General features: G+C 35.4%; 1 protein-coding gene and 2 long non-coding RNA genes across 3 annotated transcripts; 1 reads left to right on the top strand and 2 right to left on the bottom strand.

The window, feature by feature from the left end:
• Positions 1-726: 726 nt before the first annotated feature.
• Positions 727-7,782, top strand: LOC112042606 (uncharacterized). Its single transcript, XR_015335200.1, has 3 exons — positions 727-914; positions 1,977-2,867; positions 6,477-7,782. It is a non-coding gene; the product is annotated as an uncharacterized LOC112042606 (long non-coding RNA).
• Positions 7,783-8,490: 708 nt separating this feature from the next.
• On the bottom strand, positions 8,491-11,273 carry LOC147760974 (uncharacterized). Its single transcript, XR_015335052.1, has 3 exons — positions 9,567-11,273; positions 9,103-9,237; positions 8,491-8,635 (listed from the first exon to the last, which is right to left on the bottom strand). It is a non-coding gene; the product is annotated as an uncharacterized LOC147760974 (long non-coding RNA).
• Positions 11,274-11,449: 176 nt separating this feature from the next.
• On the bottom strand, positions 11,450-12,757 carry LOC106157256 (ras-like GTP-binding protein Rho1). The gene is made up of 3 exons (XM_013532849.2): positions 12,694-12,757; positions 12,290-12,459; positions 11,450-12,128 (listed from the first exon to the last, which is right to left on the bottom strand). Exons 1-3 carry the CDS (start codon positions 12,755-12,757, stop codon positions 11,709-11,711), a joined length of 654 nt encoding a protein of 217 aa, XP_013388303.1. The 3' UTR covers positions 11,450-11,708.
• Between the last annotated feature and the right edge of the window lie 2,003 nt (positions 12,758-14,760).

Raw genomic sequence — 14,760 nt, 5'->3', positions numbered from 1 at the left:
AATTGGAATCTATATAAAATAATTTCCCTGTGTTGATAAGTTTTGTCTTCTGTTTCATAAATTGAAGTGAGGCCCTCAGTTGTGTGTGGTAATAATACCAGATGCTGTGAGGTAGTGGATAACAGTACAGTGTCAAACTGTCAGAATACTACCAATGAAGAAGGTCAAAGTTTACCTTGTCCAGAACCTCGGGTCTGTGCGTGTGAAGAGGGATTCATGTTCAACTCTTCTGATCCAGATCCACAAAATTGCGTTCCAGGTGAGAACTCTCATTGTTGGTTAAAGTCCTGTGTGTGTGTGTGTGTGTGTGTGTGTGTGTGTGTGTTTAACCTTTTCAAGGAAGAGTAAGGCACTCTCAGTTGATTTGTGATTGTTGGTTCAATACTACCCTATTTAAACTTGTAAACATGTATATATTGTGCAGATGATTTCATTATTAATCTTTAGATCTTATAACATAATATCGAAATAAAAATTTTAATCATGGTTTACGTAAGGGTGACATGTAGCTTTGTAATTTACACTGGTTGGAAAATGTCGGATGACCATCGTCCTTGTCAAAGTGGGTGGAATTTGGCAATGTTTTATATGGCACACTGTACCTCGTCTTAGAAGGACACACACAGAAATGCAATGATCATGACATAATGTTTCAAAATGAAATCTATATAAATTCATTTCCCTGTATTGACAAGTTTTGTCTTTTGTTTCATAAATTGAAGTGAGGCCCCCAGTTGTGTGTGGTAATAATACCAGATGCTGTGAGATAGTGGATAACAGTACTGTGTCAAACTGCCAGAATACTACCAACGAAGAAGGTCAAAGTTTACCTTGTCCAGAACCTCTGGTCTGTGTGTGTGAAGAGGGATACATGTTCAACTCTTCTGTTCCAGATCCACAAAATTGCGTTCCAGGTGAGAACTGGCAGTTAGACTTTATTGCATGGGTGCAGTACCATTACCACCATTAGGAAAGGGGGGATTTGAAGTCGACATATTGGTTCTGATGTTCGATGAAAAGTTTGTACTTTATACTTTTCTTCTCAAATATTGGTCCTTGAATAAATAAAAACTCGACATAAAAACTGTGCTTAAAAACCCATTTGATGTTATGTTTGTTTTTACCAATTCAACTTAGAGTAAGGAATTTTTTATGATTTAACGGTTGTCATTTTAATACCCTAGCAGGGGGCTCAGTTTTGATATTTTAAAATCTTTCAATTCTTATTTAAATTTGTATATATTTTGTGCAGGTGATCTTATTTGTAAACTCTTGAACTTATAACAATATTGTATCCAGGAATAGGGTGTTTGATTTCGATAGTACCGTATTTAAACTGTTAGGATGCAGTATTCACTGGCATTAGGAAAAGGGGGAAGTGGAAGTCAAGTTATTGGTTTTTAAGTTCGAAGGAAACTTAGTCTTTTATACATTTCTTTTCAAATTATGTGTAACCATTTGAAGGAAACGCTATGAACTCTTTGTTGTGTTGTTCTGATTTCAACATTATCAAGGGAGTTGCTGTTTTTTATGTAGAGATTAAACCTACGCCAATTTCCTGACACCAGTTTGTAGTACATATTGTTTGAAATGGACATAAAAGTTTTCTCTCCCAAATAACTACTTTTACGTCACCAACTGGAACTAGCATATTTACCTCAATGTATATTGGATGTGACTACGTTATCTCATAAAATGACAATGTTCATTTCCACGGTAGCTAATAGCGGATAAGGAAATAAACCCAATCATATGTAACCGTTAAAGTTGAATTCCGCGAACACCTCTTTTTCTTTTGATAATTCAGCATTAAACAAATTCCACTATTTTGTCTTTTATCATATGGCTTCATTGATCGAATCACCTAAACTTTAAAGTATCTGAAAAATCAATGTTTAAATGATAATTGTTTGAATGATTATATTATTCAAGTGATGCCCCATTGTGTTTAATATTGCCTTTCTTTTTTCCCCTAGAAATGCCGACATGTCGTAAGTATTACATCAAACATTACATTTGATTTGCAAACGTGCCCTCCCTACTGCTATCTTTCTATAGCCAGAAATAGAAAATAATTGGTAAGAATAGTTGGTTTTATGGGCTAGACAAAAAAGCAGAAACGGGAAATTTTAGTTGCTGTATAGAGATAGTCTATAGAGTTCTATATTTTACTATTGAGAGAATAATATCAATTAATTCATATCTAAACCAATATATAATATATATTAACATCTTTGTTCACGTTGGCAGAATATGCACATGATTGTATGAATATTTTCGTGTACTTTTGCAAAATACATCTTTTCACGTTTTCAGCTGAATCTATCGCACAATGTCGTAAGTATGATATTACATTTAACACAAAAATATTTAATACTAATTTTTCTTCAGTGTAGACCAACTTTCATATGTGTTTATTTTTTGTGTTTTACTTAAGGCTGCTTGCTGCCTCGTTTTACTGATTTTTAAATTAGTTAAGGTCTTAGATGATAGATAGCCAGGGAGTTTTATAAATTATCTCAGGCACAGTGCATCTTCTATAACCTACATACCAGTGTGTAAAAAGGCACTACAAGCTAACTGCATGTAAGATGTGGTTTTTAAAATTGAAAATAATTGTGGTAATGGATATTACCTTGCAATCCACGTTATAGGATCATTAAAAAACGCAGTGAACAAAAAATTGTTGATATGTTGGGAAACTGGTGTATGTTTTGACATTAAGGATTCATTTCTCAAATTTATCGGCAAAAGTGGTGGCAGAAGTTGTACAATATATAGATTATTTGTATATATATATCATTAATGTGCTTTTCTAATATATTTCTTCTTATCAATTTTTTCAGCTGAACTAACAAGACGGTGTCGTAAGTATGGCATCTTTTTTAACCTACATAACAGTGTGTAGAAAGAGAATCAACAAGGCAGCAAAGCTGTTAGATGAACACACAATGATGCAAAGAATTTTTTTTTTTGACAGTTTTGATGCAATAATACATTATGCTTAACAACAAAGTCAACACCAATTTTTTATTTATCTAACGTGGACACTAAGAATATGTAACTACCATGAGGCTTCATGCCAGTGGGAGTTCAAAGTCCAACATTTTTGCAAAAAAAAAAAAAAAAAAAAAAAAATGCCTTTCTTCTTGAAAAATAATGGAATTGAGCTGGTTTTCCAACTCAAGATGAAATTATATATATGTGGTTTTCCAACTGAAGCTGTACTTCATTTATATTAATCTTTTCTGTATGTTTAATAATAATAATAATAATAATAATAATTTATTTGATAAAATTGCAACCCTAAGGTTGAAGTTGTACAAAGAATGTTTAAAAGAAAATTGACAATAAACTTTAAATTATAAAACAATAAATTATTCTTAAAATACTACAAATTAAAACGGCATCCATAAATTACTACAAGTTAAAAAGGCAATAATTAATAAAGGAATTTTTAAAACGTTCACTTTTGGTTGTAAGAATTTGGTGTTTCGTAAAGGGCGGGTGTTTCTTTCAGTCAATAAATGTCCTAACTTTTCACAATTTTTTAATTTTGTATAAAACCTCTGATACAGCAAATGTCTACGTTTGTCTAGGGTGTCAATGTTACAAACTTTTAAGGCATCATCATAACTGAGACCAGGGCAAATAATCCTTAAAGCTCTCTCTTGAACTGACTCTAGACATTCAGATTGCTCAGCAGTCAGACCTGGTCCCCATACTGGACATGCATATTCTAAAACTGATCTTATTACAGACTGGTAAATAGTTAATAAATCTTGTATGTCCAGTTTTGCCCTCTTTAGCTGTCTGAGATAAAAGAGCTTTAAACATGCCTTAGCATACATGATTCGGATGTGTTCAGCCCACTTGAGGTCTGGGGTTAAAATAACACCAAGTATCTTAAACTTTTTGACCTTTTCTACACGTTCACCATCTATTTCCAATGTTGGCATTGTAAGATTACAGTTCTTGGTAAAATTTATGTCCATTGACTTAGTCTTCTTTACATTAAGTTTCATCTTGTTTTGCTTGACCCAGTCAGCCAATTGGTCTATCCCTTGAATTTCTAATTTTTTCATTAAGATATGGTGATCAATCCTGTCGAAGTCTTTAGCAAAATCTAAAAATAACACCTGAGCATAAGACTTTGTTTTGGGGGATGGTTCAAGTCCTTCTAGTAATCTATGAGTCAATTCAACTAAGGCGTGAGTAGTTGAACTATTCTGAATGCCACCAAACTGTGCTCTATCAATTTGCAGACCATCTGTAACCCACTTTGTTACAAAAGACTCCAAAATTTTACTTAGAACTGGTGTTTGTGATATAGGTCTAAGATCTGACTCTATTACCTTTGGCTGATTCACTTTTGGAATGGGTATTATCTCTGCAGATTTCCAAATTTTTGGTACGCAACCATCCCTTACTGAGCTATTGAAAATTGCACAAAGTGGTTTTGACAAGTAGTCTGCAAAGTCTCTGAGAACCCAATTTGGAATTTGGTCTGGGCCTTTAGCTTAAGACAGCTTTACTTTGGATAGTAATTTTTCTACATCCGCTGTGCAGATAACAAATTTGTCAGGTACTATACAACTCTGCTGGGCATTTCCGTCAGGTTGTAAAGGTGACAGGTCTTGGCTGACACTATGAAAAAAGGTATTGATTTTGTTTGCCAGAACTGGAAGATTGCCTGAAGATGTGCTATCTGCCAGCAGTTGGAGTAAAGTGACATTGTTTTGCATCCCAGATAATTCTTTTGATTTTTTCCACCATAGGGAAGAGTTGGACTGTTTCAATGATTCTATTTTATTTTTATAGTATTTTGACTTAAGTTGTTTATTTGTCCTTTTGATTTTGTTCCTGAGTGCATGTGAAAGGCTAGTATTTCCTTCGCTGAGGGCTCTCTGACGCCGTTTGATGAGGTCCTTGAAATCAGATGTTACCCAGGGTTTGTCCGTTGTGTGTCTGCTGATGACTCTCATTGGAAGATAGGTGTCAAGGAGATTGTTAATTGTCTCTTCGAAGAACTGGTACTGGTTTGCACAAGTGTCCATTTTATACAGTGGTGTCCAATTCACTTTCATGAGCTCATGAGCGAAAAGAATTTTTTTCATTTTTTCCCATGGAGCGACAGCGGATCTTTTCCTCTTTACCACATGGATTGCGGTTATGATTTGCAGGAAGGGAGAGTACTGCATTGTGGTCGGATGTCCTATTGGCGGTAGTATTTCGGGCACCTTGTAATATTGGTCAATGTTAGTGAAGATTTTGTCCAGTATTGATTCTCTTCTTGTACCCTTCCTGACAATCTGTCTCAAGTTGAAGGCTCTCTTAAATTGGTTGTCAGGGAGTGTGTTAAAGTCACCAATAAGGAAGACTGCTGAATACGGGTGGACCCTGAGGATAAAGTCAGTGGAAGATATGATATGTTGGGTCATACTCTTGTTATCTGCACCTAGAGGGTGGTAAATTGCGCCAAGGCTGATGTGTGAGAATTCACGCCGAGGTAGTCTGTTTGGTCTCAAAGTTATCCATAGTGATTCCAGGTTGCAGACTAGCTCATTCCATATCTTGAAAGGTATTGATTCTTAGATGTAACAAACCAATCCACCGCCCCTCTTCTGCTCTCTGTCTTTTCTCACTGTATTATATGCTGTCAGAGATGGATGAGTTGCACCAGCTCCCTGTTATGCAGGCATAATCTATGTCATACTGTTTTAAAATAACAGACAGTTCATTGAGTTGTAAAATGCACATTTTATACCATTAAGTCAAATTTATAACAAGTACCCCCTCAGATCCAATGTTCCACTGTGATTTCTACGGATGTAAAGAAGTGCCTATTTAATTGAAAAGACGCCACCAAATGTCACCAAATTTACACATAATTAGCATTAGGATGTGCTCGTTAGAGGTCACCTGCCTAATAGCGTGTGCGTCTACCGCGTACTGTAATTATCTCCTGTAGATGGCGCGACAAGCCTTCAACAAGGGTAATAATTCTGTTTTGTGGGATATTTTCCCATTCTTCCTAAACAGACCACTATTTTGTATTTTTTTAACCATTATTCATGTTAGACATGGTATCTAGAATAAAAAGCACTAGTTATAACAATTTACACCTGTGAGCTGATCATTTGTAAATAAAAGTATATGGAAGTGGGGGTGGGACAACCTTTTTGACCAATGTTGTACTTGTATAAAACTTAATTATTTTTATTTTTAATTATCATTATTACTAATAATCTTTTTATTTTTATTTTACTTTTAAAAACTTTTACGGGATCCAATTTCGGAAATTCATATATATATATATATATATATATATATATATATATATATATATATATATATATATATATATATATATATATATATTAACCGGGTATATATAATCATTATTATTGTAAAATAGTGTGGCCAATGTGAAAGTCGAAATTATATTTACACTTAAATTATATTAACACTTACAGCGGACGTTCAACAAGTCATGTGTGATGGTACAACCTATACCTTCAACGACAGCTATCAATATGTCGCAAATAATCTGGCACCGTTGCGATACAGCATCTGTTACTCAGGAAGTAACAACATCATTATATCCACATGCAATGCCGCCGACTACGACACGAAGCTGGCTCTTTTTTCCTGTGATGCTATGTCTAATATTGAATCCGGTGGAAGTCAGACATGCAATATCCGCCAAGGTAACAGTGCGTACTCCAATGACGACTTTGATGGCTGTTCTGGCTTTACCTCTCTGCTCCAGATCCCTCAAGGAGACTTATCCAATGGGACGTATGCAATAGGTGTGTACGGGTTTGGTATCGGAGGGACCTTCAAGGTCTCTATCTCTTGTTAAAGATATGAGCAATACCAAAATCTGAACTGGAGGGATGATCTGCCCGAGCCTAGCTGAGTTGCTAAAGACTACAATTTTCTTCCAAAATGTTGTTAGCTTATTGACAAAGCCAAATGACAGAACAGAAAGTTGAAATGAAGATAATACATGTATCTCTTCATATACTGTGATAGGCTATTAAAAAAACTCAATATGCCACCAGGAATAAAATATCAACATGAAAAATAAGAATTTCCTTGTTTATAATTTTTGCATTATTCAAAGAGAAAAGCGAGCAAGAATTCCCTAATACCTATAACCATTTCCAAACTGATATTTGATATCTCTGCCAAAACTAAGAGATAGTAATACAGGCCTTTAAAAAGCATTTTTCGTTCATATTTTAAAAAAAATCATTGAACTTTGTCATTTTTTTACCAAGTACACCACAATGCATTTTGATAACATGATTGGCTTATGTAACAAAATAAAATGGAACAAGAATCCCGTGGTTAAAAGGTATGCTCACAAAGAATAAAATAACTCCTTGTTAAATCGGATTATAAAAATAAAGTTAAGTAATATCAGGAATGTATACAATTAAAGATAATAATTAGTGAATCAAGTATGGAGAAATAAATAGCGACTTTGGACGGACCGATGCACACGCCTACATCAATATAAATCACTGTCGCAATAGAATTTGGGCATTGAACATGCAAGAAGGCAATGGTTTCCTCTTGTAGAACTTACATAATGGCTATGTGATAACATCTCAAACAATTATGGTAAAGTGTTGCATTGCAGTGGTTATGCAGTGGTAAACTAGCCAATCATATTTATTGGACTTGTAGCATTGGGTCATTTGCATATTTGGTACTATAATAAAGAGCTGCACAGGTAGTGCAGTGGTTAGTTATTGTTCACTTGTGTTAGAGTTACTTACTTCAGGTGTCCAGGTAGACTTCAACAGATATTATTAATTTGTAAAAATACCAAAATATTCAGTGTGCTACACTCTTTTTTTATGCATACCCTTCCTCTAAACAGGTTATAGGTCTACTATAGAAACGTGTATTTATAGGATTATTATTTATGCAGACTTATGTAATTTACTCTTCTGTTTCAGATAGCGATCATTGTCAAGTTGGACCAATAAACGCTTAACGACAAATAGTACATAGTACTTATTTAATATTTGCATATAAACGCTGAGAAAGGCATCAAAGTATTTTATTTCATTTTTAATACAGCTAGTTTTCCGGGTTTCAGCTGTGCCCATGAAATAAGTATATATATATATATATATATATATATATATATATATATATATATATATATATATGGTACATAACTCTTTTTTATTATTTCTTATTATCATTTCCGAACAACAGTTGGACACTTCTTTTTCAACACCGCCGCTTTTGCTGCCGTCTCAAACAACTCTCGAATTCCTTCCCGCGTTTTTGCTCAACATTCCATATAAGAAAACGCATTTAACTTTTCGGCCATTTTCTGTCCCGCTTGCCAACCAATCGGTTCTTCGTGTACAGTCCCTAGTTCACAAATAGTATATTTGTCATTTCGTAAGTCCTTTTTGTTTCCAACTAAAACAATGGGAACATCGGGGCATCGTTTGTTGATCTCTGGTGCCCATTTGTATGAGGCATTTTGAAAACTGCAGGGACTGTCAATTGAATAACACAGTAAAGCGTCCTTTTTGTTGCCTGAAAGGGAGTTAAGCCTGGTGACGTCATCTAGCCCCGCTGGTTCTCGGAGGATAAGTTCAATCTGGAAGGAAGTTTTCAAAATCGGCATTTCTGATACAGAAGCAATAAGTTATAAAGTACTAAAAGTAAAACTAAAAGTTAAAAAAATATGATATTACAGCTAAAGATATAAATACCACACTCACAATTTACTTTATCGATATTCACTCTTGAAAATTATATATATATATATATATATATATATATATATATATATATATATATATATATATATATATATATATAGATGGTTCCAGGGTTTCGTGTGAGGGGGGATTAACAGAGAGATTGAATGTAAAATTTTGAAATTTTCTCGCTTTTATCATGCGGGTCCTGCATCAATTTTAAAACAGACGTTTTTCTTTATTATTCAAGTGTGGAACAAACTAAATATATGTAAGATTTTTTGATATTGTTGATAATGAGAACATGGGTTGAAATGATATGCAGCGCAACATTTAAACTGCCGTTCTATGTATGAAATATTACTCGTGGAAGGGACAGGAAGACGGTTTATGGCGAAATCGTCCTTTGTGAAAACGCTGACTAGACAAGATTTTCCACACCCCTCGTCTCCAAGAATGATTATTGTTTTGCGTGGCTGGTGAGCGTTAGAAGACCTATCTGAAAATGAAAATGTATTTCACTTGCCGTATAATAACATTTAACTCTCTCTCTCTCTCTCTCTCTCTCTCTCTCTCTGAGCAAATATTATCACAAATAATCTATAATTCCTCTCGTATCCTCGCTTACTCATCATTTTCCCATCTTTTATACTACCCTCAGATAACACAAGAACAGTATTACATCAATTAAAAATAGTGTTCAACGCGGAAACAACGATTAAACTGATCTGTAATAATCATTTTAAAATGTTACTTTGTATTAGATATTTATTTTTAAAGGTAATAGTAAAATGATATCAAAAAATGAAAACGAGAGTTACTCCTCACCGTTGTATAGACACGACCACAATCCCATCGTCTTGGTTCAAAAAAACATAGATGTACCTGTTATTTACAATATTTATCTGTGATCTTTGTGGTGATTCTCTCGCGCTAGAAAATGACTAGCCGGGCGAACCACGCTCTTTTATAATGGAGGTCCGTGATGCTAAAAATAGCCTCACTGGGTGGTTTATTTATAGAGGAATGACTGGGTGAAGATTTTTTGGGAAGATTGCTGTGCAGAGCTTTTGCACTATCATTATTTGCATATTTACATGTCAAATCTCCCCCATTAAATTGTTAAAAACGCTTTGAACAAAATAATAAAAAAACTTTTTTCGGCAATAGCGGTCGGCTGATTGTTGACTTTGTATCGTTACATTTTTATCTATGTTTTAACCTAAAATTAGCTTTTTTAGATTTAATATTACACACGTTTTTGAAAGTGTGGTTGGTGCTTTTGCCTGTCTTAATTGGTTGTTAGCATTTGTTTTGTTATTATAAATAATACATGCATTTTTGCAGTGTCGAAACCAGTGCAACATTACGCTTTTTGTTATAGTGTTAATTTAATATTTAATACTAAAATATTAATTTATGCATTGCTTTAAAATCTATTATTAACCGCGGTTAATTGTACGAAATGATATTGATGTACTTTTTCTGGTGTCGTATTGTTTCTCATTTTGCACATTTTCAGTCATGTTGCAATAGAAAATAAATATAAAGACAACTTTTTGCATTTGGCTTATATACTTGTTCATTCCTTTATTTATATAATAATAATAATAATAAATTTTATCAATATTTTTGGCATTTGAGAAAATGGGGCTTCCCATTTTCCTTCTTTTATTTTCACCAGGACAGGGAAAATGCACATCAGTAGTGAAACGAACCATGAAGAGTGAAGGACTGTCATAAGATCCTAGAGTTCACTGACTGACGACTTTTTCATCTACTTTCTTTCTATTTTCTTTCAAGGAGAGTGTTTTTCCCAACAACAATAAAAAATATAATTAAATTACCATGGGCTATGACTCCTGAATGTTACTGAAAGGTAGCGATGAAAAGAGTTGCTTGATTTTATCTACCTTTAATTTGGTATAGTTAAGGTAAAATAGTTAGTTCAGATGACAATTACTCCCACAAGTGATCATTTAGGTGACTCTAAAAACTGACCTTTACTTTGGTCAAGCCATTTATTCAGTGACCGATATATCACTTATCACTTATCTCGTTTATAATATAAAAAAATGTAAACAACATATAAGGCTCATGTCCGTAGGCAGGGCGAGGTGGTGGGGTTAAAAACGTCTTTTTGGCAAGAAAAGATCCCCTCTGAATCAATACTTGATTTAAATTCTATGACATTTCTCAAGCTGGGTCAACTGAGGGGAAGGAGAGGTTCAGTTTTCGACAAAAGGAACCCTGGTTGCTGAATGCAGGCCTGTTGCTAGACATTTTGCTATCTTGATTCTGTAGTTTACTGTGATGGAATAATAGTGAGACAGAGAGAGAGAGAGAGAGAGAGAGAGAGAGAGAGGTGAGGGATAGGGCCTCCTCTGGGTTATGTACGCGTGATTTTAGAAGAGAGAGAGAGAGAGAGAGAGGGGTTAGGGATAGGGCCTCCTCTGGGTTATGTACGCGTGATTTTAGGAGAGAGAGAGAGAGAGAGAGACTGGTTTACTTTTCAGTGGGGCTAAGCACTTGCACATCCACTCCCAAAACCTCGAAAATAGTATGAATTTTCTAAGAGTCCTTTTTCACTGATAACGATGTTCTAGAACTCTGACTTATAAATACGTCTTAAATTTCGTTAGAAAAATTTGCGATTGTAATTCATCCAGAAAAAAATGGAAGTTATCAAATATCAAAACTATGAAAGAATATAAATTGGTCAATTATACGCTTGGTTAACAACGAATAATTGTTATTAAGGACATTTAATGTGTATAATATAAAAAACATAATTTACAAGAATCAAATTGGATTGATGGCACATATAGCCTACATGTTAATGTTTTAGCAGTAAGTATTACGGCATTACTTACAATGTATTTATTTTTAACGACCAAGATTGTCTGTACTTTGCTTCCACTTGCCAGCATCACTTATGACAAATTTCTTTAGAACAGAGTAATAAAAAAATTAACATCTGCGATGGATCTTACGGCGTTTCCTTTTCAACAGTGTCGCTCTCGTGGCAGGCTCAAATACGTCTCTAACGCCCTCTCGCGTTTTCGCCGAACACTCAAGGAAAGAAAAAGCACCAATTTTTGCCGCAGTGTCTTCCCCAGCCATGTAGTCCACCGGCTTTTCGTTCAGCTTTGCCAGTTTAGTAATGATCTCTTCATCTTTTTTCAAGTCCTTTTTATTTGCCACTAGAACTACAGGAACATTGGGACAAAAGTGGTTGATCTCCGGGGCCCATTTTTCGGCGATGTTGGCCAGGCTGTCAGGACTGTCTGTAGAGTAACACATTAGTATGACGTCAGTATCGGGATAAGATAAGGGCCGTAAACGGTCGTAATCTTCCTGGCCGGCAGTATCCCAAAGTGTCAACTCGATCTGAAATAAAAAACATTATTTCTAATTAAAAACAGTAGGAATATATGAGAGAGAGAAGAGCTTAAATCAAATGAACGGATGAACACTATATTTTATAACAGACAATTTTAACTCTCAAGTCTTCAATTTAATTTTAAAAAAATACTACAAAAGAGTCGCACCTGTTTTCCATCCACTTCTATGTCGGTTACGTAGTTCTCAAAGACGGTGGGAATATAGCTGAGGGTAAAGTCGTCCTGTGTAAACACGTTGAGCAGGCAGGATTTACCACAGGCGCCATCCCCAACAATCACCAACTTCTGTCTCGTAGGGTACGCCGTAGAATCTGCGTCTGGAAGGTGAGAAGGTAATTTAATCAACTGCAATTAAAGGAAGTCATCTTGATTTTCCAAAGCTCACTGATATCCTAGCTCCATGCAAGGATGCATATTGAATATATTCTATACACGTCCTTGCTCTATATAATCAGAATTGTTGTCTTCCGTAGCGACCTGAGTTTGATGGTCATTTGAATCTAACCCCTGTATCATCAGCATGCTGTAACCTGAAGTCTCTTTTAATCTACCTACAGTGGCACTCAGGGTGTTGGAAGCGAACAAAAATACCTTAGCCTGTTGTTTAGACGTCATATTGCACTTAATCAGTACATAGGTATTTAAACGTGTAGGCTTATTTTATCTTCTGAAAATGGATCAGATGCTGAGAGGGGCACCTTTTGTTTGAGCGTTATCCCCAAACCCTTCCTTCCCTTGTCGATCAAGGGAAAAAAGTCAGGAATTAATCAAAAGATGCCTTGATAGAGTCTGCCTATTGAAAAATATCATATAAACACTTAATTTCACCTTCATCTTGACATTGCATGCTTATCTTCGTCATAATCTAACTGAACAATAATTATGTTTTGTTTTTTACTCAGTAGATTACCTCTTTGATATTTAAGAATGAAGAAATATTTGAAAAGATCATGGACAAATTTTGAATTAATTAATTTTTTTCAAGAAATAAGATAAAAATACAGTGAGAGGGTATTCTGTTTTGAATTTTCATTTCGCCCGCTCTTTCCAACAACCTTTGAAGTATAGGTATACGTTCTAATCTTTTGTTTATCTTTTTTTGCCGGGGCGTTTTGTTGTTCACGGGGATGGATAAAACCTTGGTTTTGTCTCGCTTCGCCCGTTAAACTTTTATTTATTTTTGTCTATTTGGTGTGTGTGTGTGTGTGGGGGGGGGGGGGGGGGGGTGTACTTTGTAAGTTAAGGGAGGCGCGTACACGTGTACGGCTGTGCTCTCCTCTATTGTTTAATCGACTGATATTTGTACACACATTTAGCTAGTGTTCATTGAGCATTTTATTTTCTTTCCTTGCTTTATTTTTATTCAGTTACATGTATGCCCTTTTCATAAGCCAAGGAAGCATGGGTGGGGATTATTTACAGCTAGATCAAGCAGTCATATCCCGTTTATTTTAGGGGCGGATTTAGGCCGTCTTCTGGGTCTTCCGGAAGACGGTCAGATTTTCAAGTTTACAATGACGGGTATCTATTCTTTTTTTGTCGGAAGACGGTCAAAAATGGAAGGTGGATCAATTTAGATGATGTGGAAGCCTGTCAGAAAATATCTTTGAATCTGCCCCTGTATTTGATCCCTTTCACATCGCTGTCAAATTTCTAGGAATTCAAGAGGATAAATGGTGAGATCTGCGTCTAGTATATGAGCAAGGGTGCCGGAGGAAAAATGATAATCGTAATTGTGATCCAAGAAAAATGGTAAAATCGCAGCCTACATCCCCTCATCCCCCCTCCCCCCCACCCCCTCCCCCAAACCCCCTGCAAGGGTATGAAGGCGTGGCCTATCAAATTCCCTATTAGTCATATTAATTGGTGAAAGTACCTACGATATAACTGTTAGTCCCCGCTCTTCACTTTGCCTCTTCTCTGTTTTTATACCTCCCGACTTCAATTCTAAAATGAATAATAGGCCTATATGAATACATGCATCATTGACAAATTATGAATGAATAGATTTTTTTTCTAGAAATAAAATAAAAGCAGTGAAGGGGAATAATGTTTTGAATTTCATTCCGTTCCTAAGGTGCAACAAAGGAAATAAATACTGTGAGTATCCGAGACAGTCATCAAATAAGTGACCTTTGTTGACTTAGTGCGTCAACATAGCAACGGAATTTAAATATAATTTTTTATTTTGAGAAAAAAATTACACGGGTACCTCCTGACAAAAGTGGTACAGGGTACAGGTCGTGGTCTCAAGTATCTGTCCGAGTATCGACCAGTTCAAGCCCATGTAGTATTTTAACATATAACCCTAAGAGAAACCTACACAAAATTTAACTTTTTTTTTTCTTTTTTTTTTTTTTTTTGGGGGGGGGGGGGGGAGTTGGGGTTTGGGGAGTCGTTTGCACAGTCCGTCCGTGAGTGCGGCAGTCTTGCCACACCCTGTGCGTACACCTGTCCAGGCGTGTGCTTTGGAAAAAAGTAATCTCAAGTTACTACAATCTGCTTAAGAAACTGTTATCAGTTATATGATGTACGTTCTAGTAACAACAAACAGTGCGAGTCGAACACTGTGTCACATACAACAGCGTAATTATATCGAGGCACAGCTGAAACGATTT

This window comes from Lingula anatina, chromosome 6 (genome assembly GCF_051362555.1).
Source record: "Lingula anatina isolate TDL-2025a chromosome 6, LinAna3.0, whole genome shotgun sequence".
NCBI classification, from domain to species: Eukaryota; Metazoa; Brachiopoda; class Lingulata; order Lingulida; family Lingulidae; genus Lingula; species Lingula anatina.
This window is presented reverse-complemented; position numbering and strand designations above follow the sequence as displayed.